General features: G+C 38.9%; 2 protein-coding genes across 6 annotated transcripts; one reads left to right on the top strand and one right to left on the bottom strand.

Moving 5' to 3' along the window:
* Positions 1 to 6003: 6003 nt before the first annotated feature.
* rtf2 (replication termination factor 2) lies at positions 6004 to 24383 on the bottom strand. Of its 2 annotated transcripts, none has more exons than XM_037100971.1 (9): positions 24315 to 24383; positions 23858 to 23952; positions 23551 to 23644; positions 23275 to 23414; positions 22881 to 22959; positions 12192 to 12302; positions 11964 to 12021; positions 8491 to 8559; positions 6004 to 7282 (listed from the first exon to the last, which is right to left on the bottom strand). In XM_037100971.1, exons 1-9 carry the CDS (start codon positions 24381 to 24383, stop codon positions 7077 to 7079), a joined length of 921 nt encoding a protein of 306 aa, XP_036956866.1. In that variant the 3' UTR covers positions 6004 to 7076. The 2 variants fall into 2 exon arrangements, with proteins under 2 accessions (XP_036956866.1, XP_036956867.1); XM_037100972.1 differs by having other exon boundaries at positions 8491 to 8556.
* On the top strand, positions 8664 to 21586 carry gcnt7 (glucosaminyl (N-acetyl) transferase family member 7). Of its 4 annotated transcripts, XM_037100968.1 has the most exons (7): positions 8665 to 9712; positions 9932 to 10772; positions 12237 to 12330; positions 17534 to 17773; positions 17890 to 18631; positions 19870 to 19965; positions 20531 to 21585. In XM_037100968.1, exons 4-7 carry the CDS (start codon positions 17570 to 17572, stop codon positions 20764 to 20766), a joined length of 1278 nt encoding a protein of 425 aa, XP_036956863.1. In that variant the 5' UTR covers positions 8665 to 9712; positions 9932 to 10772; positions 12237 to 12330; positions 17534 to 17569; the 3' UTR covers positions 20767 to 21585. The 4 variants fall into 4 exon arrangements, with proteins under 4 accessions (XP_036956864.1, XP_036956863.1, XP_036956862.1 ...); XM_037100967.1 differs by lacking the exon at positions 9932 to 10772; XM_037100969.1 differs by lacking the exons at positions 9932 to 10772; positions 12237 to 12330 and having other exon boundaries at positions 8664 to 9712; positions 20531 to 21586.
* Positions 24384 to 26277: the final 1894 nt, after the last annotated feature.

Here is a 26277-nt window from a genome sequence, read left to right as displayed (position 1 = left end):
GAATTATGAATTTCTCCCCTAAAACTACACAGTTTAAGGGGAGAGATTCTTTTTAACGTATTGCTTAAAAAAAAAGAAAGAAAGAAATAATAATAATAATAAAAAAGAATAATTCATTCTTCCATTACATGTCATGTGAGCCAGAACTGAGATAGTAGTTGTTGCTAGGTTACTGAGTACCTCAGGTTACCTCTCAGCCAATCATGTGGCTCGGTTGGAGACGTACCAGAGTGTTGATGGTGTTTCTTAACAGTTTGGTTTAAGAAGCGACACGTTCTGTTGATTATGACAGGACCATATCATTTTTAAAATATATTTTCAAAGAGTTTATAAAATCTTTTCCTTTAAAATATCAAGATGTAATAATATAAATGGAATTATTTGATTTTTTCAGTCATTCCCTACTGTTTATAATTACACCCAATCACGCCAATTAGCCTGTTATTGTCATCATAATTCTTGTTTTTAAATTAAGCTTATCGTCATATCATTGCTGTTGCTCGAACTATAGTATTCTTCTCATTTAGTGTCATCAGAGGTGTAGTGGAAAAACACCCTGCTGTGATCCTGACACATGATTCTTGCGCTCCCACTCCGAAATTACTTTTTGATTTTGATTTTTATTCCCATCTTGAAAATCAGCAAAAAAATAAAAAATAAAAAAAAAATACATCTCATCAAATAGAATTAGAGGCATTCAAAGTAACCTCTGACACATTAACGTCGGTGTTTCACAGGGGTTGCTCGTTTGAAACCGCAACAGGCCCCGAGGCTTCAACAGCACCGTGCTCTTAGAACGACCTCTCTCTCTCTCTCTCTCTCTCTCTCTCTCTCTCTCTCTCTCTCTCTCTCTCTCTGAAAAGGATCCCAACAAACAAGTCTTTCTTAACTTCATTTACATTTTTGGTGGAGCTCTGTGATGTCCACGACACCACCGCTGCTGCTGCTGTGCTGCTTTGAAGCTTTGGTATGCAACAAATCCCGAAGTGAGGACAAAAGATGTTTGTTATGTCTTCTTTTCTTTTCTTTTTTTTTTTCAAATTAATTTATTATCATAACGACCTAACTATCTATTCTTGAGTTTGTGTGCGTTTTATTGTTGACGTTAAAGCTTTAAATTCTGCATTCAAAATAAATACATTTAAAAAAACAGAGAATGGCGTGTCTGTTCATTGAGGCATGTTTTGTTTTGTTTTATTGTTTTTTTTTTTATTATTATTATTATTATTATTAATTGGTTTCGTATGATTTGACGAGCAGGGCTGAAATGTCATGTTGATCATTTATGAGATAATGGGACAGACCTTTGTGTTTTAGGGGACAACAAGCCTGTGGCGTCCGGTCCAGCCACGCTGTGACGGTCCGCTTGTCCATGGGAACAACAGGACGTGGGGCTGACCGAGAATTATCTCTGAGGATTACCCCCCCTCTTTTTTTGTGCTGTTGGTTCCTTATTGGCTTGTTGTGATGCGGAGCAGCAGTGAGATGATTAAATAATGTTTCACGTTGGAGCAGCAGACCTTGGGGAGGTTAGTCACGCTTGGCCTGCCTGCGCTGTGAGGAAGGTTTCTCGAACGACCCCTGATGTTACCAGACTGTCACTTCTCTGAATGAAGAGTCCGCTGAGTCCGGAGACGATCAGGCTCAGCCGATGTCAGGTGTCGACATTAAATAGATCCGCGGAATCATGTCACAGATCAACCAGGGACTTAGTATATCTCATTCATTTTCAACTGGTTGCTTCACTGTCATAGAAGAAATCATATTTTACAGTTGAGTTATGAGGTGGCTTTTCACAATAAAACTGCTGAAATCCCCCAAAATCACTTTCCATTCATTCTGCAAATGATCTGTATTATTATACACGTGCGCTGGCTTTGATTCCCTCTCTCATATCTCTGCAGGACTCTTATACTTTCATATTTCATTCTAAATTAAACAAATCCTGTGGTTTTATATATATATATATATATATATATATATATATATATATATATATATATATATATATATATATATATATATATATATATATATATATATAACGTAAGAGACAAAAACAAACTTCCTCACTGCCTATTGTTGTATTCTAAGCATATTTCAGTCGAAACCAATAAAACGTTGCCTCACACTAAATTACGTGAAGTTGTTTTGTTTTGTTTTTCTTTTCGAGATCTGAAGCCGCGGCCCTTATTGACATTAATCACGGGTTATCAAAAAAAAATGCGTGATTCCCCAAACAGGTGATTACGGCGGTAAGAAGGTAATAAAACACGAATATACATGCTCAGCGGCGGAGAGCGATAAACATGAGCTATGGAAAAAAAGAAAGAAAGAAAGAAAGAAAAAGAAAAAGAAAAGTGAACTCACCCTCCAGTCTATCCGCTCCAGTACAGACATCTGCGATGCTCCAGCCGACAGCAATCCCCACTGAGACGCAGCGACCGAGTGAAACCATCAGAGGCTCACGTCGCCGACTTCACCTGACGGCCGCGTAGTGCGCATGCGCCCTGCGAGAGGGGGGGTTGGTGGGGGGTTGGGGTGGAGGAGTAATACACCTGAAGTGAGATAACTCAAAACAATCCATGTGTGTAAACTCGCATTTTATCACATGTGTGATATTGAGTGACGCTATTGAAAGTGGTGATCGAAGTGAGAAAAAAGTAAGTATGACATTTTAATGGTACATTTTTGGACGATTATGAGATTAATAAAGGTTTTCTCACAGGATTAGAGACATCACCGAGACAGCATTATCGTTGATCTCATAATTATCTGCTATTGTTGCGTGGAAAAAGAAAAAAGAAACAGTGGCACACAGGCTAGAGTTTAAGAAAAGGTGAAAAACAGACGTGGGGACATTTCGAGATGAGGTAATTCCACCTCCACCTCCATCACCTCCACCTCCACCCCCACTTCTCCACAAAAAAAAAAAAAAAAAGCCACATCGCCTCAGGCTGACCGAAAGAATCTGCTTTCAAAAGCCACTGAAGCTTTTTAAGGCCTAAAATCGCTCTTGTTATCTGATCCATTCCACCACCACCACCACCACCTCCGCCCCCCAAAAAATACTTTGGCTTAAACTAATGAACAGATCAAAGTGTCTTGACTTGACTATGTGGTTGAGAATGCAGCTTAGATCCTGCCTCTGAGGAGAAAACAACCTCATACCTGCAGCACCTGCCATCAAACAGTGCGATCTGAGATCATTGAGATCATCAAAATAATGTTCTTAATTCAAGAATTCACTTAAATCCCAGTTTCTAACACGAATCTAGGCTGTATGATAACAATTGGGTTTATATATATATATATATATATATATATATATATATATATATATATATATATATATATATATATATATATATATATATATATATATATATATACATACTGAAAAATGTGAGCAAAGTGAAGGGCTGTTTCAGGATGTTTTTGCCTTCGATATCCAGCGCAAAGACAACGATTTTTTTTAAAATTTTATTTTATGTTAACTAACAAGAGGTCAATTTAATAAAAAATAAATAAATAAATGACAAGAAAAAAAGAAAGAAAAGAAAAATACTTACTCGAGCATCTGTGGTTCTCATTATTGGTGCATTATTTCTCTGTAAACCACGCATCCAAGTGACCTGACGTGCGCAGAAAGACTAAAATCAGCAACATAAAACATGTCACAGGCCGCAGCTGGAGGAACACAAGACGACGCAGTGTTTATTTGAAATCTTTAGCCACAATGATTGGATTATTTATGGTGTAACTTACATGTAATGAGAAGCAGGCAGACCCCACTTTGTGAGTCCTTTCAACCCTCTGACCACAGCTCGAGTCTGGAGAAACCAGAGGGGGGATGATGCTGATGAGGAGGCCTCTGCTGCCACCTAGTGGCTACACGCTGTCACTACCAGACCGCAGCATCACCAAAGGACCCGCTGCCTCCAACTGTGGACTTTATCTTATTTCATTCATACAGCCAGTACGATATTAATATACTTGTGCCCATCCGTTTGTTTTAAGTGATTAGATTTAGAGACACGTGACGTCACACAACCAATAGCAGCTTGCAGCGACTGAAAGGAGTTTCACATGTAAACTTTAAAGCCACATGTTTACGTCTGAGAACAACAGAGAACAACAGGCTTGTGTTTTAAATTAGGCTGGCGTGAGAACACAAAGGACACATCAGGAAGTTTTACTCAAACCATCACTTTAAAAAAATAAAGAAAATAAAAACAACTACAGAGTGCTCCTTTAAGCACTGCTATAACTGTAAATGTTCCACATACCTTTTAAACCTTAGTATTTCATTTTTATTTAATTCTGTGTAACTTACTTCCTCTTATTTTATAGCTACTTCAGTATTTTAATGTATATAGTATGCTTATTTTTACTTACTACAGTACATAGTGTACATATAATAAGCTCCAGTTTTTGAAAGTAAAATGCTTCCTATTACACAACAAAACATCAGCAATAATAATTCACTAATATATGGACAACACTCTGCTTTGTCTCATGTTTTTCCGCATAAAAACTGCAGTTACCTGATTAAGAAAATCCAAAGTATATCAAATTCTTCCTCTTCATTGTAAAATCCAGAAGCTATATGCAAATTGTATTATTTTATCGCGTTTAACGACCAAACACATTAACATCTCCTACTTCACTCTCAAGTCCATCAGCAGTGTGTGGTTTTGAAGGTTTTTTCCCCTTTATTTCTAACATAAGTACAAAACAACGATCCTTGATTTCTTCCTCTTTAAATTATTTTTTTCTTCTTACAATTCACTTGCAGCCTTAAAGCGCTGCTGCTCTTAAGTCCTATTATTTGTGTTACAGTTTCATACAGTTGCTAACAACCTTATATGGTGCTGTCGCTTTACTTAAAGCTCAAAGTCCTTGCTATAGTGTATTCTTGATGTTAAAAGGCATTAGTCAAATTTCCGAAACTAAGAGAGCTCCTAATCTGTATATTAGAGCAGTTCTTTGTAACTGGCTGAGTTATGGTCTCTACCATGTCCAGCTGTGTAACCCAGGAGTCAGGTTCTTCTTTAAAACACTGATGTCACTCTGTGAATGAGATAAAAAGCCTTATGAGGGCACCATTTGTAATATCTTATAAAGCATCATGACCCTCAAATGTTCTGTGTAGACGTGACTTTCACAGACAGTATCACCCATTTTACACTAGATGTGGACCGTAAGTAAAAAATGTAATGCTGTAAACCGCAGAAATGTAGACTTTTCTACTTTACTTTAAGTGGCTCTATGTAGTTTGGAAGAATTAATACAAACTTGTTAATAACACAAACTATATTATAAATTTTTTTTTTTTTCCATGACGGAATAAACAAGCTGTTCTCAAGAGTACAATAAGGTCCCAAGAACACTGTCTGGATCCACAAAGGTGGCAGGGTCCACCACATACAAACAAAATGAAACAGTATGAGACTGTGTTGTTATTTAAGTTGAGTTTGTGTACTCAGTCTTTAAAACAAAGACAGTTTGTTTATTTTGTTTGTCAAGACGAAAGGAAAAAAAGGTCAGTTAATGAACATCATGCTCTTCTGCTCCTTTAAGAAGAAAAACATGTATATGTTACCTCCTGCACCTCTGGGCTGGACTGATGCTGCAGCAACCAAGCAACATGACGGAGACTGTTTAAATATTTATAGTGTTTAGAAGCCACTGGCTGGGTTTTTTTCCCCAGTCAATGCACTGAACACCTCACCTCATCACAGATGTAATTTTCACACCTCACACACAAACACATGTATTAGGAGCTTTTTATAGTTTGTGTTTAGTGTAAATTTTCCTTTGAAGGGCACAACAGGGAGTTGTTGTTGCTGATGTCACCTCTGGTAATTATTGCGGATCCGAACACATGAGGCATTGTGTGACTGAGCTTTATGTTGCAGAGGAAACATGCAAAAAAAAGTGTGTATTTTAATTGTGATAGGAGCCATAAGACACACAAATAAAAAAACAAAAACAGCTCAATCGGACTGAATAGAAATTTATTTGACTTATGCTGATTAAATGCAATAAAAAGGAAAAGACCCACTGAAACATAAATAGCAGATTTTAATCACCTTAAAAAAACTGCCTGAAGAGTGTGTAGAAAATATAATAATACAATTTCTCTACATTTTGCTGTTTACTAGAAACTACAAGATAACTTTAGACCAAAGATCTTCCAAAAAGGAGAAAAAACAGACAGCCGAAAGCACCTTGTTTGGAAATTACTTAATTACTCAAAAAACACTGATCAGAAGAACACTGAGCTGAAAGTGTGTTACCTGTTGTCCTGTTGACATTACAGCTGCATATGTCTGTCTTTTGCTCTCTGTGCTCATTGGTTGATTTATGAGCATCAGAAGATTCAAGAAATAAGCAAGATGCTTTTAACAGTCCTTGTGTTGTTAACCTATTATTTTACCTCAAGAAAACAAATAACCAATACAATGAACACAGACGTTAAGTATATTCTACAAAGAGAAATGTAAGCCAATGCCATCCTCATAGAGCTTATAATGGGTGAAAGAACATCTTCACCTTAGATGCAGAACAAAATCAATCCTATACATGATCCCAACACCAGATATTCAATCGTTTCAGGGATTGAAAAGCTGAAATCTGTCCACTAGGAGACAGCAGAGTGACAGACATGCCGAAGTCACCCTAGCATCAATTCTCAAAGCACCTGTGAGTGAGATCATAGAGATGCGGGAGAATACATGAGGGAGGCATTAGGTTAGAAAACAAAAAGCTCAAATAGCTTGGGGAGCTATTAACAAACTGTTCACAGCATGTAAACAGTGAGCTGCTGCGGACTGAAGGGACATGTCGGGGATCCACACATTGATGACATTATTAGAGGTCATGTGGGTAACATGGGTAATATGTGTGTGTGTGTGTGTGTGTGTGTGTGTGTGTGTGTGTGTGTGTGTGTGTGTGTGTGTGTGTGTGTGTAAAGGGGGTATGGGTATGTAGCAGTAGGTTTATCAGTCTTAAATTGGTCACAATTTGTGGAGCAGTCTCAATATGTGGATCTTTGCTCTGAGCGGTGGTTACTAGAAGTGATAGGGGGTGTGGGTGACCCAGTTGGATGTCTGGTCTTTGGTGCGCTTGGCAGAGCTGTGGCTGGTGAACAGGGACTTGAAGACCTCAGACTTCTCCTCCATGCTCTGGACGGACCTCTTGGTGGCGGAGGTCGTCGAAGACGTGCTGCCTTTAGAAGACCTGGAGGAGGCTGATGATCCTGAGGGTCCGGCCACAGCTAGGTGGTTAAAAAGGTTGTTGGGAAAAACAAAAAATATATATATAGGGTAGAGGGAGAAAACAATAAAAAGAATGAGAAAATCTGAAAAGGAATAAGGTCTGTTCTAATATTCAAACTGGCATTGTCTCTTTTTTGCATATGTGTTTCTGTTCCAATATAAAATAAAAAATCTTTGTTCTTTTGTTCTATAATAAACAAATGATCTCACTGGAGTGGTGTATATTTACTGACTGGAAAATTGATGTGAACAAGAGGCCAACTGGGTATTTGAGATGCTCTGTCTTCAAACTCAATATTTTAAAATGCTTGTTAGTGTTTTAGATCTGTTCCCCGTTGAAAGGATTATATCAACTACTAGACTAAAGATACTCAATTTACAACAAAATGTATTCGCAGCAGGATTTCTTTCCTCTTGTTGTCTGTTTATGCCAATTTCATTGCAGTAAATGTTCTTGGCTGTTACTTGGAAGCTGCATTTTAGTCTCTTAGTGATTTGGCTCTGCATGTGGAAGTGGTGACTCTTGATTTGTGCAACAGTTTACGTATACCTGACCTGTTGCAACCGGATTTGTCTCTTGACAAAGAGGAGAGGAGAGGGCAAGTTGCAAAAGGTTGAAATTGAAGACAGGCAATAGAATGGAGAAAAAATTGATGGATGAAATGCCTGTGTTTTGCCAACCTCTATGTTTTATTTGCTGAATGACAATTGCTGTATGCAGGGTTTGCTAACATCAGGTGCAGATGATCAGAGTCAAAACAGAGAGATTCACATTGATGTTATATATAATCTTTCACATGAAACCAAAGTATTTACAGCTAAAATGCAGCTTTGGGTGTTAAATGCACAAAAATCTGATTTATATTTATTTTCTATGTTAATAAGTCTGTTTGGTATTTAATTTCTTATCTAATAAATAGCATTGATGTTTGTTTATTAACTCTCCTCTGGCCACCAGTCAGTTTTTCTAGCGTGTGCTCTGGGCAAAGAAATGTTAGTGTTACTGTACTAGATTCACATTTCAGATAAAAATCTATGGATTTCAGACAGTTCTTTTCTGAACTGCCTTGCTGTTTGAAGATGTGGAGGTCTCCTTCCAAGTGATCCTTGCAGGCGGGATTAATGCCATTTTCAAAATTCAGAGAGGTTGGGCTTAAATTTCAGCTTTTCTTGTCTGTGTTTGTCAGAGAAAAGTACAGTTAGCTACCTGACTGGCTGCTTTCATCCCCATTTTGTAGCGAGCTCCTCCCTGCCACATCCACTTGTGTGTCGTCTGCTGGAAGAGACAGGAGTCAGACGGTTTGATTAGGACAGAGGGCTCTCTGCTTGATGATAGATTACAATGTTTCTTATTCAAGTTTAATTTTCCGATGAACTTTGTTTGTCAGCATCCAAACGAATATCATGTTTTGAATTAACCAGTACCCATGTGTCTACATGGTCTGAGTTGAAAATAGTTTTTTTGCTTTCATCTCAAAACAAAAGCAATTACTTTCACGATCTAAGAAAAAAAAAAGCTTCACACAAGCAGGAAAAAGCTGCACTCAACTGTGTTATTGTTTCATTGAAACTTGAGTTTTTATTAGAGTAACACAAATAAATGAATGTTTTTTCAGCCGACACCCTGTTCTCTTGTGAGACGAGAGCCCTTTGCTGTCTTGAATTATTAAACAAGAAACCCCACCAATGCTCTCTGAGGACACACAACACTGGACGTCTCTGATTCAAGATTTGTAAACACCGGGTCAGACTGTGAAATCACTGTACCTGTTCCAATAACATTATTTTAAAGTATTTGCATTTTTTTGCCTATTCGTGCACAGAGCCCAAGATGAGTCAGAGAGAAAAAACAACAAACACAAATTCATGCTCTATACTCGACTCCGCCATGGCCCACACTGAGCCACAAAGTCAATCATTAATGAAAAATACGCTGTACGTTTATTGGTTTACTGCTGCCTTCACACACACACACACACACGAGACAACTTCTGACCCATCTGTGTTGAATTAACAAACGTTAACTACTATGTTCATGTGTCACTGAGTAATCCAGCCGAGTCGTTTCAATCAACATGACAGCAGGTTGTGGCGTGCGGTTGAGACGCATTTCCTTCCCACCCCGCTCTGTGAAAAACAGATGCATCTAAATACCGAGAACGAAAGATTATAGTGTATAGAGAATGAGGAAGCTAAAGCACGTTGGAGGCAGGTGGTCACATAATAAACAGAGGACTTTAACCCCGGAGACTGATTATCACGCAAGAGTACGAGATCAAGTTGCGTATGAAATGTCAGCTTTTCCATAGACCGTACCGAGGAAATGTATTGCTTATACCTAACCGAACTGTGACCAGAACATGTGTATTTTTGTTACCATGACGATGACGGCCGCCTGACTGAGGATCTGCTCCCAACAGACATTACTGGTAAGGTTATGGCATATCAACCTGCAAACAAGATTGCACATGACTGCACGCAATTTCAAGGTGTAAAGTCGAGTTGTTTGCACACTGATTGATGAGAAATAATCAGTACATTTTTTGTCATCTTTTAACTACCTATAATATAGAATCTAATGATGAATGAGACACAAATATTCTATATGTATCCAGTCACATCCTCTGAAATTAAGTATCTGTCCTCAGGATGAACCCCGAGCTCCATCGCATCTATTGGGACATTTTTATTTTACTGCCCGGGATATCACACAAGGCCAATAACAGGGATTAAGGAGGGGCTCTGTGGGTTTTCCATGGGCAACGAGAGAGATAGAGAGCAAGAGCTTGAAAGCCACAGTCTTGTGCTGCAAAAACATTAATATAACAATGACAACTCTGAATTCATGAGACTAAGAATGGCAAGAATATTAGCAAAGGAGTAATGTGCCTAGCACTGACAGATCCTGCTACATGAAATATGGCAAACGCTCACACCTTTGAAGCCCCACTGAACTTCAGACAGAAAAAGGTTAATAATTAAACAATGAAAGACTAGGACTTACAAGAGAGCTCTCTTTCCAACTCAGATGGTTTGCACCTCTCAATGAGAGCAGCACTTGCCACTAACTTGACCACAACATCCTGTGAAACTGATTGCAGCACATACAAGCCGACTGCATGGTCAGAAATCGTTAAACCTTGCTAAATAACTACTTGTTGTGCAAGTCACTAGCGTCACGTTAGACAGAAATGGCTTGAGCCTTATCCAGTGCCTTATGTAAGACAATCTACTGAAGATTTGCTTGAGTTTTTTCTGTGATGGACTTCTTTAAACTGGCGGCACAGACGGGCGTAAGCCTCTTTTTTGGTCTTTTTTCTTGTTCGCAGTAGAGAGTGGGATAGAAAGGATGTTTTTCTCTATAATACCAAGTCGTAGGACTTGCCAAGCCGTAACTTAAAAACTAATTGTAGACTCTGCAATCAAATATAAATTCCTGATGTCGTTCCTCGTCGTGTCTCTGAAAGTGCGTGCAACGGCTACTAAAAGGTAAGAAACTCCTTGAGATTGACTGAACATTGTTAGTTTGGCCACCTGATGCTGATTTGAACACTATTCATGTCATTATTAATTAATTTGTTTTTAATCGAACTTGAGTTGACACTAAAATGATGGTAGGGGTTAGAAAAGGCTTGACGTTGCCTCATTAAACAGGACGAAAGCTCTCGATCTCAGACCAGAGTCATCCTCAAGGGTATCTTTCCCTTAAAAACTGCAGCATATACACTTGGGTGGATTTTCAGTTGTCAGTGACGCAGGGAGACTGGGCCTTCGCCAGACAAGCACCACATGTCCCAGGAATGGGTGGACCGTTCCCAGCTTGATTATTTATGTTTTATTAAGGAATTATTCTTTATTGATTCCCTTATTGTTCACTAAAAGGGTTAGGGTTAGGGTCCCCCCATGAAACCTTTTTTTTTTCGTTTTATGAGACGTTGTATAGGTGGATATAAAAGAAGAGTAGTTTACGATGTATTGACGTACTTTAACATATTTTGATGGGAACTATGTTTAAATCGGGTTTATTATATTGGGTAAACGATACCCAACGTTAGTGATGATGTTACAAGACTGTCAGTTAGTGTTTAAGCATCAGGTAAAGTACAAATGTATGGAGGGGTTATCAGCAAAGGAAACACAGCAGCAGTTACAAAAGAAACCAACCTCTATGACTCATCCAGACAAAAAAAAAAGTTTCCTCTTTACTGAAAATGTATGACAAACCAGTTGAGAAAATCATTCCTGACACATCATAGAAGAACTGCTCTGACATGTAGAAGTTACACAATTAGGGCACTGGTCATATTCCAGTAATAAGGAGATGAGATGTATCAACTTCAACGTGGCTTATCACAAGTTCTCTACATCATCAGCCTCTAAAATCATAGAGTAAAGATAGCTGTGATGGCTAAAGATCATTTACATTTTTTTTAAATCATGGCAGATGTGGGGGTCACATTCTTCTGTTTTATTTTAAACACAGGGTTGCATTGTCCTGTCTTAATATTTAGCGAGTTTTGTGCTAAAAGTTTGAATATTTCAGCTTATCCCACAATAGCTCATTCAAAACATTATCCAAATGACCAAGTAAAGGTTCTGGCAGTTGTTAGCTGCTTGGTTTTGTTTATGGAAATGCAACACAGATTGGTGAACTATGCCTCAACCAGGCTTTACACAAACCTTTTGATTCTGATGGTGCGGACACAGCTGCTTCAGCTGCTTTGCTCTTCTTTGATTTCTAAAACAGAAAGAGAAATGCATTGATCACAAAACTTTACCTAAAATAAGAGCCATTTGTAGTGGTTAATCAGTATTTGACTGGATGCATTTCTCAACAAAAAATACAGATATTGTTCCAGTTTAGAGTTTACTCAACCCCAGCCACCAACTGTTTAAATCAGAACCCACCTTAACTTTGGCTTTGGTCCGCCTCTCTTCCATCTTCTCCCTCAGCTTCTCCACCTCCTCCTTAGTGCCATTGAGCACAACGACATCCTCGATCTTGAACGGGTCCCCACACTGTAACACAAAAAAAATGGCAACTCAGGTAAGAGACAAACTGACATTCCACACTTTTTGGAGGAGTCCTGTCCAAAGAGAATGAGCAGGAAATTTCATTACATTTTTGCTGCCCACTAACTCGACAATTCGTCAGTATACATAGGTCTACCCAGAGGAAACGAAATTGTAAAAGAGATCTCAGTGGTGTCTCATTCATTTCTCCTAGACAACTATGAGAGCTATGTGAGACCAAAGTGAGGCTGTGGCTGATTTCTCCTGTTTCTCAATTGTTTCTCCTAAGAGACAGGTGCAGAAAATCTCAACTTGGGCTCCCTGTAAGTTTCAAAGGAGATCTCATCAAGCTCTCAGTGAGGTTTTAGAATGTCTCCCCAGTGCTAGAAAGGAGCAAGGTTTAAGCGGTGAAGTCTCAAGTCTCACCTATTGCTCCTAAGGAATGTTAGGAGAAACAAATGAGACATGTTTGAGACCAAAAAAGACTACAACGAGACTGAAATGAGAACACTCATTGAGCTCCTTTACAGTTCCATAGCCATAAAGGAGCAAGCTTTGGGCAGTAAAATTTTCCTCTGGGTATTTCTCTGATAAGGTTAAGCCTAAATAAAAGAAAAAGCACCATTCATATACATCAACACAACATTCAGATATGTAAACCACTTTAAAAACATGTACGCATTAAACATGAATACTGCATGATCGGCCTAAAACCAGCTTGATGGAAATCTTTCAGAATGGTTTGTGGTTTGTGAGGTAGCTATGGAAACAATCAGATGCCTGAATGGGCATATTGTTCAAATACATCAAACTATTTTCATTATCAACTGCATTTCTTTTGTGTGTGTGTGCAAGAGAAACATGTGCAATGTGCTCAAAATCTTTCATCTCCCCGCCACAGTATTTTCCTTTACTGTTAATTTGCATGCAGGCCGCCTTTCGTTTGGTTTGAGAGGAAAACAGAACTCAACTGCGAGAGGCAGATGGGAACAGGCAAATTGACTCATCCATCAGTCAGCTGTCAGTCATCCAGACGAACATATACACAATGGTTAATAGCATACAGGGACGCCGTAACTATTTTTCAGATATGTTGATCTGCTAAGCCCTCCAGCCAGGAGAATAATGTTATGATAATAAATAAATAATTAATGTCCACAAATGCATACAATAGCAAATGACAGCTAATGCACAGTGTAGACAATGCATTAGGTATGAAAGACTATCTGAACCAGATCAGACACATTTCTCTGCGCTTTTCATTTTGAACCTGCATTATATATGTCCATGTCCATTCTCATCGAAATGCAATTGCAAATCAAATAAATTTTTATTTATATAGCCCAAAATCCAATCACATTGCCTCAGTGGGCTTCATACAGTAGTTTGAGTTTGACTTCAATTGCTCTTGTATTGCTTCTTTTTAAAAAAATAAATATCTATTCTTATTTTCATTTACATACTTTTAATTATTGAATTGGTAAATTTCTCTTTCTATCTATGCTTGCCTTCTTTGTGCTGCTGCAACACCCCTAATGTCCCCTCTGAGGATCAATAAAGGATTTCGTTAGGAACAATCTATCCAAACAATAGCTTTTTAAACTTTTTCCTATAAACAGAAATCTGTCTCTCCATCAGTCATGTTTGGTAAACAAACCGTGACAACTACTGAATACTGTATTTCACATACTCACAATCAGTTGTTGCTGATTAAGTGAAATACAGAGGAAAAAACACACAAGTTTTTGTATGTTCACTCTGAACACTGGAATGGTAGCGGCCATGTTTGTATACATCCGGAACAGATTGTAAATTGTTAACATAAATAGAACACTGCAGTAGGAAAAGGCACCAGAAAACACAGCTTTGAAAAAACAATCATCGTTCAACATTGTTGTATTTCATCTGGAGAAGCAAACCCAAAAATGAATGGCCAAAAATCTCTAGATAATAACTGTGTTACTACTAAAAATCTTTACTTACATATGCAGCAGTACTGCTTCGAAAAAGGGGGAGAACACACCCATATCCGAACACAAATATTAAACCCCTGAGTAACCAGCAGGGGATCCATTGTGTTACCGTAATGCAGGCTCAGTGGGTGTGAACTCCGGCCATGTGCTCTGTTCAACACAAGAGGGATAATCTCAGGAGCTGACCAAGCAGCAAACAAACTCTGTGGCTGCTGCTCTGAAGTCAGTCACTCTGCTGTTGCTATTACCACAAATGACACAGACCACGGGTGAGCTGAGCACCTTATCATCGAGCCAGACAGCAAGTCAGCCAGAATCTCAACAAGGAAACAAGCAGGCGGACTACGCAGAGGAAAGCACACCGTGGATATTTCAACATGTGCACCTCTAACTGGATGGATGAACTGGAATTAAAACCCATTTAAGAGGAACAAAGAAGAAAGATACACAAGAAGAAAGAAGCCGCCTGTAAAGGGAGTTCTTTTATGTCAAATAATGGAAAACAAGATGACAAAAAAAGAAAGAAACGCACCAGCGAGTAGGAAACTGTAGGAAGGACAGTGGAAAAAACGTTAGGGAGAGAAAGTGTGTGTGTGGGTGAGTGAGATGGGAGAGTGTTCCAGTGAATCAGGTGTGTGCGTGGGTGTTACTGCTGGTAACCAGGCAGGGACAGACCTGGTCTCGTGGGGATGTAGGGGGAGCGACTTCATCAGCAATGAATATAACTAGAGGGAAAAGAAAACCCATACACAAAGCAGTCTGCCTCACTCTGACAGGGTCTCAGAGAACACAGGCTGCCAGGTCACTTGCTGCCAGAAACAACATCAAAACAATCCTGACAACCAGTTTTAGCTCATTCAATTGAAACCGCTCCTGCTGCTGTTGTTCTTGTTGCTGCTGCTGCTGCTGATGATGATGATGGCGCCAGTGGGAATGACTTGTGCTCGCCACCGGATGCTGGATGGCTTGTAGTTAGCAGCTCAGACTGGCCGTTGAGGTAAAAATGATCAGAACAGGCGTGGACGTTTTTTATTTCTTCTCCATGAGGACCATAGACTGAACTGCCTGAAAAGGTAACTGTCTCACCTTGCATGGTCTTAGGTATGCTGTCACTGCATACTGTGTCTCCATGTGTGTTTATATGTGTTGCATTGATACAAGCTTAAGATGTTTGATCTTTTGACAGCAAACAAACAGCACAGATAGATATCATCCCAAAGTGAATGTCTAAAATGTAGAATGATTTTCACCTGAAGGTTTTTGACTGAGCAAAAAAATATATATATACCCCTTACTAAAACACTGAGAGGAGCAAGCTATTCCTTATTTATAAGGTAGGTTGTAGTCGTTGTTTTTTCTGTCTTGAAATCTCAAATGATCTTATCAGAAGATCAAAATTTCCATGGAAGCCTCCATAGACTTCTGCATCTTCAGTGTTTTTCTTAAGAACAACTTGGCTTTAAGAGCAAGGGGGTTTAAATGAGGAAGCTTCAGTGAGATGGGATTACAAACAGTCCTCAGAGATGCTGCTCTCTGCTCGGAGGAGGGTGGTAGGCTGTAAGATTCATTTTTTTTCTCCAGTTTCTCTTTATGAAAGAATATTCTTGTATTGAGTTATACAGCTCACTGGTTGAAAACAACATTCAACTATCATGTTTGCAAGTGCTTTGCTTTGCTTGCTGTGTTGCTTGCATTTGAACATTACTTCATCCTTTACCTTTCCTTGTTCACTTGCTTCAAATGCTAAGTGTTGTCGAGCAGGAGGCCTGCTGTTTAATTTGTTGACCAATACAGGCTGTGGAGGCTCTACAGCATTTCCATTATCATGCCAGGGCCAAGATCATGACAACATTTTTGTTTTTACTGCATTATTATGTTCAACTGTTCAAAACTGCAAACTATTCAGTCAAATTCGGACTTCTTCAGGATAAAGACAGTCGAAAGAGAAACCTGTAGCTGAACTTTCTTAGCCAGAGCAAACTTGATGTCAAGTATGAAGATGGTTTTGAGAACAAAGCATGCAAATGCTAAATCGACAACACATCAAACAGAAACTTGGATTATGTAAAACCTCAGGTAAATCATTCATTAAAACAGGAAGCTGCCATTACATACACCAGTTAATTTTTGGTTCATACCTGGAAACTATTTTTTGAGGTGCCCTGAGAATGCCTTATACAATGAAAATGGTCAGAAAAAGGCTTCATGAGGTTGGATAGTTGACTTTGGACTTCAGTATCAAACAAACCCAATATAATTCTCCTTCCACAGTGATATGCTTTCAAAAGTGCCTCTATAGCCAATATTCCTAAGCAGCTCAGGTGGTTCTAATGGACCTTACACAAGGTCAGATGTGCTCAAAATACCAACATTTGTATTAAGTGACAAAAAGATACACTGCGGATCATCACAATTATCACTACCATAGTCCAGCCTCTTCTCGCAATTATACTCCAGTCAGTCTGAAACGTTTTTGGGTATCCTCATATCTCAGAAAAACATGTGGCTTGTTTAAATAATGTTATCTGTTGTACCTTGTACATGTAGCTCCTGTAGAATTCAGAAAGAGTTTTCAGATGATCTGCAAGGCTTGTTCAGTGAGTCTCTATAGCATGCTTCAATCAAAGCTGTAACTGTTGTTGCCAGTTGTTTTTCAGAGAATGAACACTTGTGAAATGGGCTGTTTAATCTGCAAAATAATAATCAAATACAGCCATTCACGTTTATCCACACTTTTATCTTAATATGTTCTTTTTTTCAGCAAAATGTATTCGTTAATTTGCTTTTAATATGAAACTAAAGAAAGCAAGCTATGACCAGCAATTGTCTGTCATTTTACATAACTGTTATAAAAATATAAATTAAAATAAAAATGAATGACTGCATATACTCTATACTTCAGTCAACTCTCTGTATACGTTGCCTTTTATTTTGTCAAATCTTGATGAAGTTTTTCATTATTTTGATTTTGTTCTGGTATTTTGATTGGGGCACAGTAAAAATCTGATTAAATGAAGATCAGTTAAAATCCTTTATACTTCAGAAATTCTACTTTTAACTACGGTGTTTCAGAAATATAAACCAGTTGTGTTGCCAGCTACACATCACATCTCAGATAATTCAGATAAGTATACCAAACTACATTTCTTGAGCTAAAAACTGGCCTCATCAATTAGTGCTAACCTACATATTTAACCCTATTTATCGTCCCTCAGAGGAACAGCGCCCGACTGCAAATAACTGATCTGGATGTCTTTATTGCAGGAGTTTCATCTGTGGAGACGGTGAAGCAGGGCTATTATGCGCCAGCTTGAAGGGACGAAATGCAGCTTCCTGTTGTGCCTGGGGATGAGTATCATTTGTTCAGTCATTTACTTGAAGACCAGGATCCCTACAGAACCGAAGCCCCTAGAGACTCCAGGTTGCAGGCCCTTTGCCGCTGAATGTAAACCTTTCCTGCCCAGCCTGGAAACAGGGGTGGAGTGGTACCGCCATGACTGCCAGGTATGTCGTTAAAAAAAAATATATATATATATGTACTTTACTGTACTTTCTTGCTGCTTTCTGTGTTTTAGTAGCATGTGCAGTTTTACTATATTCTCTACTCTCTCTCTCAATAGGTGGAAAGCTACATTCTGAATAGTCGCATGCAGTGTTCCAATTTGACAAGAGACCTACACTTCATCACAAGACCTCTGAGCCAAGAAGAGGAGGACTACCCTTTAGCATTCATTGTGACTGTTCACAAGGAGCTGGAGCTTTTTGTGCGCCTGCTGCGTGCCATTTACATGCCACAAAATGTCTACTGCATTCATGTGGATGCTAAGGCGCCGTGGGAGTACCAGGCGGCTGTACGGAAGATAGTCAGCTGCTTTGAAAACACCTTCCTCTCCAGCCGCAGCGAGACAGTGACCTACGCTGGGTTTTCCCGCCTGCAAGCGGACGTGAACTGCATGAAAGACCTAGCAAAGTCCACCAAAGGCTGGAAGAAGGTGGTGAATCTGTGCGGACAGGATTTTCCCGTCAAGAGCAACCTGGAGTTGGTGCGGTACATGAAGAGCAAAGAGTGGAGAGACAGAAACATGACGCCCGGGGTCAAGCAACCGACATCTATGAGACACAGGACAGAGCTCCAGCACAGGGAGATCATAGGGTCACATGTAGCTGTGAGAGGGTTAAGACAAAAGAAAGGTCCTCCTCCACACAACCTGCAAATGTATTTTGGAACAGCCTACTATGCTCTCACAAGGGCATTTGTAGACTTTGTTCTGAAAAGCCAAATAGCCCACGACCTCTTGGAGTGGTCCAAAGACACGTTCAGTCCAGACGAGCACTACTGGGTGACACTCAACCACATCAAAGGTAAAACTGGCAGCTTTAAATCGACACTGACATGCAGCAACCTCTACTGACACATACTTATTTGAGGAGGGTTTTGTTTGTGCTTTTAGTGTGATCTTGACGTTTAAACAAAAGGAGACCTGAGAAACACAAACACAATCAATACAACAAGGTCAAACAGCATATTAGATACACAAGAAACTATTTACACTGGCTCACTGACAGAATTTCAAGTGCCCATGACGTGTATGACCTACGAGCGAAGACATCCAAAGACAGAAACATTTGAAAAGGGCAGTAAAACTAAAAACCTAAAGCAAAACTGAAGACATGAAACAGCCATCATTAAAACATGTAAAAAGATCACGATAGGTTTGAGAAACTATACTTTGAGTAGTTTGCGTCACAATGTGTCCTTCCCTGATTCATGAGCTTGAGTCAAGTCTCAAGATGTCAAATTTGTGGTGAACTGTGACACCAAAAGACAAGCATGGTAGTTGTTAGGAAATACCGTTTGCTCAAACGGCAAATAAAGAGCTGACCTCACACCTGATATTGGCCTCTGGGTGTTGCTGAAGACGGTAGTTGAAATGCAATTTCTTTTTGCATAATAGATAGCATTCTGTTTTAAGGGGGCTATAGGGCGTACTGTCTATGTTTCAGTATCAATACTGATCATTTTGTTTAAGTTGTTACCAATTCTGTTAAAGTCTATGTGCATCCTCCAGTGTTAAGGATTGCAAGCATGAAAATGATGCTAAATTAGATATGAGCAAACTGTATTTGTCTTGTTTTGATCTTCACAGGGCGCTATTTATATTTTTAAAGCTATAACTATTATTAGATAATACTAGCCCTGGTTTGGATGCTTCCCATAGAATCATGTCTGTGCACTGCGCCTAATTGGAGGTGGGAAGGTTAACTAGACAATGAATGAGGCAAAGAAGACGCAGCACATGAAAACGTGCTTGGACAAGCTGCACAAAGATGATATTTATGCTTTACGGTTTTAGTTTTATGAGTGGAAAGGCTTGGAGGAAGATTACTTTATGGCTGGTTTGCCAAACGCACATCTGGTTACCTTCCCCACATCTGATAAAGAGTGGCACACAGCTGCTTCCCTAAGCTTTTCTATGGGGAGCATCCGGGACAGTCTCCCACGCAGTGGATGTGACAGTCCCCAACAGGGCTAAGTAAAACCTTCAAATTCAGTTAGGTCACATAATCATGATTTATTTTGTCTGGTCATGTGTTTAAAGAAGCTCCAGGCAGCCACATAGATGGAGGCTGGGAAGGAGACATCCGGGCTATCAAGTGGAGGGATCAAGAAGGAGGATCACACAATGGCTGCAAAGGTACAGTGGAGAAATGCATGTATAATAATAAGGACCAATTCAATCAATTAATAACTGTACCACAAGGCTTATCTGTGGTATAGCTCAAACATGTCTAGTTTAACCTTGTATTTATCATTCTTGATACTGAGGAATTGTTATTGCAGCATTTAATGTTAGTCATATAATTCAAATAAATTATTACTTACAGTAAGTACTACTGATGAATCTTTTTCTTAACATTAGCCTACCTCTTACTCTACCTCTGTCCTATGAAATAGAAAATGCCTTGTCTTATGTTTGGCTCAATGGCTCCAGACAGGATTACAGGACTAATACAGCCCAAGGCAACACAATATTTACCCAACAAAAGATGATAAGAGGAATGATGTGAGGATTTATCTGACATGATGTACTCTCTAATAGGTTTAGTCTGTGTTTCATATGCCCTTTTACAGGTTATAGATGGTATAAATAGGTTTTTAATGCAACAATAAAATACACTCATCTGGCTATCCAACATAACGTCAACCCAGGCTTAATGATCTCTAAGCACAACATCAAAATTGTTGTCATGATTTTCCAGGGCATTACGTACGAGATATCTGTATCTATGGAGTGGAAGACCTGCCGTGGATCATCAACAGGAACAACATGTTTGCCAATAAGTTTGAGAGTACCTCCTTTCCAGAGGCACTGGACTGCCTGGAGCAGTGGCACAGAAACAAGGTGTTGAACCAGTCATCGGTTCCCATAGAAGAATCGTGGCTGCTGGCCACACAGAGGAACTCAAGCTACTTCAACAGCAGTGCTGGAGTGTGAGAGCACTGTTGGTATCTTCAACAAAAAAGTCAGACTATATGCAGTTCAGGTTGTTTGCACTTGTTCAGCAGCTGTTGCACTTTGCAGACTCTGTAGCACAGCCAGTGTTCACAGATATATGAACCTGTGCAATGACTGTTTTTATTGATAAGTGAAAGACAGTATATATGTCAGATGACAGTTGAAAATATCTTCTCAGTAAACAATTTCCTGTCCATCAAAAGTACAGTTTCTCGAAATAAAACATCCAAGTGAATGAGGAATAGTATTTGAGATAACTACGCAACAAAATATGCTGACTAAACTCCTGTATATGCATTTAAATGTATTTATTTAATTAAATGTTGAATACTGTTTAATTTAATATTGTTCAATGTATGGTCCAGTTCAGAAATGCATAAATAAAACTACTGTCTGTTTATCTGTTGTTTTTGTTTCCTAGGGAGTAGCAAGTATAAACAAACAAATAAAGACGAATTCCCTGCCTTTCTTCCCATTCATAGATGAGATGAAATCTAGATAGCAGGTCTGTGAAGCTGTGCCTTGAGCAATTGCTCAATTTATCCTGCACTTTTAATGGCAGATGAGTTTTGTAAAAGTGAATTGCCTAAGCCTGTCAAGCAGTTTACAATTATGCATCATTTTATGTTACAGATTACTAGGACAGATGCCGTGGTGGCCTCCTAAATGCAAGGAAAGATAAAAACAGCAACATGGAGTGAAAAAAAAAAGTCCCATGACTTTCTCATGTCCATCAAATTTACCAAGTAATGTCAACACTACGCTGGCCAAATGCAAGTTAAATATAGAAATTGGGCATTTCCTAATAAGCCTATCTCAAAACATCTCTAGGGATCAAATCAGTTTCCCACAAGAAGCACTCAAAGTTTTCTAATGGTTTCATGCCCTATTTCCTGGAAACTCAAACAACTGATCTGTGCCAAGATGCATTCAGTTCCACAGAAACAATAGCAGATATCATCTGCTCTCCACTACCTCATAATAGCCTGTGCATGAGAAATCACAGTCATAGCTTATAAGTTATTCAAAAAACACAACCCAAATATACTTTTTTCTTATGTGAGATTCTCGTGTGGCTCCAGTTGGGTAATTGTTAAAAAACAGCTCCAAAAGAGAGACAGTAAAGCCTACAGTTGCCTATGGACACATGATGAAAACTAGTCAAGAATGTGTAATATCAGATTAGCTGGTTCTAAGAACAATGAGGATAGAAATATTGCCAACGTATGTCTACAAAAAAATACCTATACAACCAGTTTTCAAAACAAAGACAATAACACATCCGAATAGGTTCAAATTGGAGTAGACTGCAAGTTTCCCGTTGAACTACAAAAGGATTTGTAGCAGGTATTTGCAGATTAGTAATTAGTGGCTTTTTTAGCAAACAAATAGCATTTAGAACTGTTACAAGTAATATTCATTTTGTTATTTTCTCTGATACTGTTGTTGTTTTGTTGAGTTCAACAAGTTATGAGGTAAGTGTCTAGGTAATATACAGTCACAGTAAAACAAAGAAATAAAAAAAGAATCAGATTAAATTTGCAAAGATATTTGCATTTGCTTTGCAGCGGTTGTTCTGGAATACTTTCAATTATTAACACAAAAGCGACACGCAAACACAATCAGCCCCAAGCTAACAGGAAATGTCTTAAGATAATGACCTGCCATAGTGGCCAGGCTGTCTCCTCATATCCAGCGATTGATTTTAAACCATGTTGAGGTTTTTTATTAGCTCCTTAAATGCCTCAAAGTGCAAGTCTATTAAAAGTTACACCGATATCCTGGATAGCTGGCACAATTTACTCAAATATGACACACTGATTTGATATTTCAGCACCTACTGGGTTCGAAAACGCTACGCTTCAGATCGTCAACACACATTCCTGTCCCTCCAAGCAACAGACTGAGCATCTGGAACCAAGCCAAAGTTTGACTGCCAGTGTGTTGATATCAAGGCTTCTTATTTAACAAGCATTAGGCATTCTGCAATGGAGAGATATTTTTTTAAGGAGAACAAGGCTTTGACAATCCATTGATCCTTTAAAAGAAAGCTAGAATGGTGACTTGGAAGAAAATTGTGAAAAACTGCTCACCTTGTGACAGATTTCTGTTTTGACCTCCTTCATGGCTCTGTCAGAAAACACGCAGCCACAGGTTTGCAGGTAACAGAACCTAAAAAATGATTATACATTACATTAGATTTGTTTTTCTTTATAACATTGTGGGCCATTTCCTGCACCAAATAAACTTTCAATACCTGTAAAGTACATATCTGATTTATAATTGTGGATGGTGTTTAATACCAAATTAGTAAAGAAGAGTTCTGTCAAAGTTTTGGCAACATATTTTGATCATAGGTTGAATTTAATAACGTAATGTGATTGACACTGAGATCTCGGTTGTACTAGCTGCATTAAACTTTGTGATGTAAAGCACCACCCTCTTTCTTTCATGTAGGATGTGGATACTTGTTTTGCTGCTTGTTACCTGTGCTTGCCATTCATCTCCAACCCAACAACAGGGCAGATGAACATGCCACAGTTGATGTCCTCATATCTGTCTCCTTTGGCATTTCTTCTCTCTCCCTCCCACTCAGGGTTATCGGTCAGGTTAAGTTCCTTTATATCCTACAGAGGAAGAAGAAGGATAAAAATGCTATCAAACGTTGACATTTTGAAATATTTTTCGCCACAAATTTCCAAGAACAGCTGGGATAATATCTGTGTATTATCTTACGAGTATAGAATATTAGCATTAACATACCCTGATCCCACGGATGTGAACCACAGCGTCAGCATTGGGTCGCTCAGCAGACTTATCCAGGAGGTATTCGATGACAGCGTCTTTGTTATAGAGCCTGAAACAAAACATGGGCCATACTATCAGAACATATTGTGCTGATGATTAGCTGTAGGTATACCCGATCATGGCAGGCTCATAAGTCTGCATATAACAATAACTACAATATGTTATGCATTCTCACAATATCAAGGCCATTAGACGCCGTAAGTGTTTCTGAGCAGCCTAGTTTGCCTGATTATCGATGGATGGACAGAAAACAATCTCTCACCTTCCCAGCTCACAGGAAACGATGGGGCGTTTGAGCTTCTCCTGGCTCAAGGCACAATATTTCCATTTGGCAGCCAACTCTGCATTTTTATCAACCTGGACACGTGAGAAGGTATGTAAGAGCAAACCAAAGACGTGCTATAGTGGTTAAATGACATATTGCTTCATTCAACGCTTAAAACAACAGCTGAGCTAACGTTAGCTAGGTAGCTAGCTGGAGAGCAACGTTAGCCCACATACGTGTATATAATGCGACACGGGATAATTTACATATATGGATGGTCTATCTGTAACAGTGATAAACATATTTAAAATAAATGAAATTAAATTTAACGAAACAACAACTAGCGCGACAACTAGCCACAAACCTATGCTAGCCTTAGTTAGCTTACAATTAGCTAGCAACCCACTGACAACAAACAGTTATGAATTAGAAGACAGAAGTAAGCATAACCAACCTTCTCGACTTTTTTGGGTCCTTTCACCAACTCGTGTCTTTTAGGAATCGTTCCTCCATCACATCCCATCTTGAAAGCGCACTTGTAAAGTTGTTTTATTCGGTTAGCTTGCTACGGACAACGCTACACTAGCAGGCAGGAAGTTCCCAGGTTGTAAACAAACAACGAGAGATCTGCAAAAGCTCGCGGGATGTGGGATGGGAAAAAATGACGTCGCCCTCTGGCGGCTGAAAGAGCAAAAACTCTTCCATTGCAAGTTGTAGCTTCAGCCACAGAGTGGAAGCATCAGCCCAAATATCAGCTGAGTGGACTGTGTTCAGCATTCAGCACATATGAACGGGTGGAAATTCACCATATAACATTGTGAAACATATTCATTACATTTTCTTTATTACACAATGATGTGCAGAGACAAGCTTAAGAAAATAATTACCAAGAAAACATTTAGATAATTACAAGCAGTACATTCTTCCAGTGTTTTTATTGGTTTTCTAAAGCACCTTGCACAGTTGTAACCATGAGTGTAAACATGAAGAAAGAAAAAAACACACACACATCACACAGATGACTTCACTCTTCTCCTGCTCATCATCCATCTAGACATTTTCAGTGAGCCATTAAACCCAGAACTAGTAAGTGACATTAGTCTGGCTTTCAGGCTTGTTGTCGGAGTGGTCTAAAGATGAAAGTTTCCTTGGAAGATAGTTCAATGAGTGCTAATGAGATCTGTTTCCTGTGCCTTGCAGGCTGCAGATTAGTTTACTATCGACGGTGCTGTCCAAGAGCGACCATTAGTTTGGGGAATACCTCAGTGGAGACATCTCTGGCGGCATGACTAATAATGTGCACGGAAAAGAAGACCAAAGAAAATAAGCGGCGTTTGACTTAATTTTGGCTGAGAAAGTAGATTTCGACCTTTTTTACACTCACCGCAGGCGGGCAGCCGCTTCTGTGGTTTCCCAGAATGTGGGAGAAATGAACAAATATAAACAAAAAAACATTTCTCCCTTTTGCCTGTTGGTTCGATTGGTTCTTCCTGTAATTTATAAATTGTGTTATGTGTCTTATTGAATTTCCCCCTTTCTCACACAGAGCTAAATGTTTAGTATGGATTTTCATTAGAGGCAATGGAGTGAAAGCTCTGTTAGCAAACTATCTTTGAGAGAGTGGAGCGCCCCAGGCTTATAGTGCAAACCAACACCTCAGGAACACACAATGCACAATGGCCACTGGACAAAGGGAGACAGAACAATGGTCTTATATCCCCGTCTTGCGTGTTCTGCTGTTTTTCAAGACCGCAGGGAGAGGCAGATAGTTGTTTACCACACTTTATTATAGTTTTGTGAATTCATGCCGGTTTGTACCTGATGCACCTAATTATACAAAAAAAGTGAAAAGACACATATTGTTTTATTTTGTTGTTTTGCTGAGTTTTAGTTGTTTACAACCATTCATTTACACCAATCATCCGGATATCACTGTTTCCTTGTAGCAGGGAGTCTTGTGTTTCTCCCGGCTGAAATATGCAAACAGCCTTTTCTGGAGACCTTCAAGAAAGACTTAAAAACCCATCTCTTTAATAAGGCCTATCAGCTCGAGGTCCAGCCCCAACAATCAGCATTTTTAGTTCTTTAACTTTAACTAATCCATCTATTCTTTGTTTTGTTTGTTCTACTCTGTTAAGCATCCTTGGATACCCTGAAAGATGCTATATAAAAAAAACATTTATTATTATTATTATTATTATTATTATTATTATTATTATTATTATTATTATTATTATTATTGTTATTATTACTATTATTATTATTATTATTATTATTATTATTATTATTATTATTATTGTGTTGACACTGCTCAATTGTCACAGAAGTACTCTGGTATCATAAAAAGAAAAAATAACATATTATTACATGTTATATTTTATTATTTGTCATTGTAGACTACATTTTAAAGGGACAGG

The sequence above is a fragment of the Acanthopagrus latus genome, chromosome 6, assembly GCF_904848185.1.
Source record: "Acanthopagrus latus isolate v.2019 chromosome 6, fAcaLat1.1, whole genome shotgun sequence".
Lineage (NCBI taxonomy): Eukaryota > Metazoa > Chordata > Actinopteri > Spariformes > Sparidae > Acanthopagrus > Acanthopagrus latus.
This window is presented reverse-complemented; position numbering and strand designations above follow the sequence as displayed.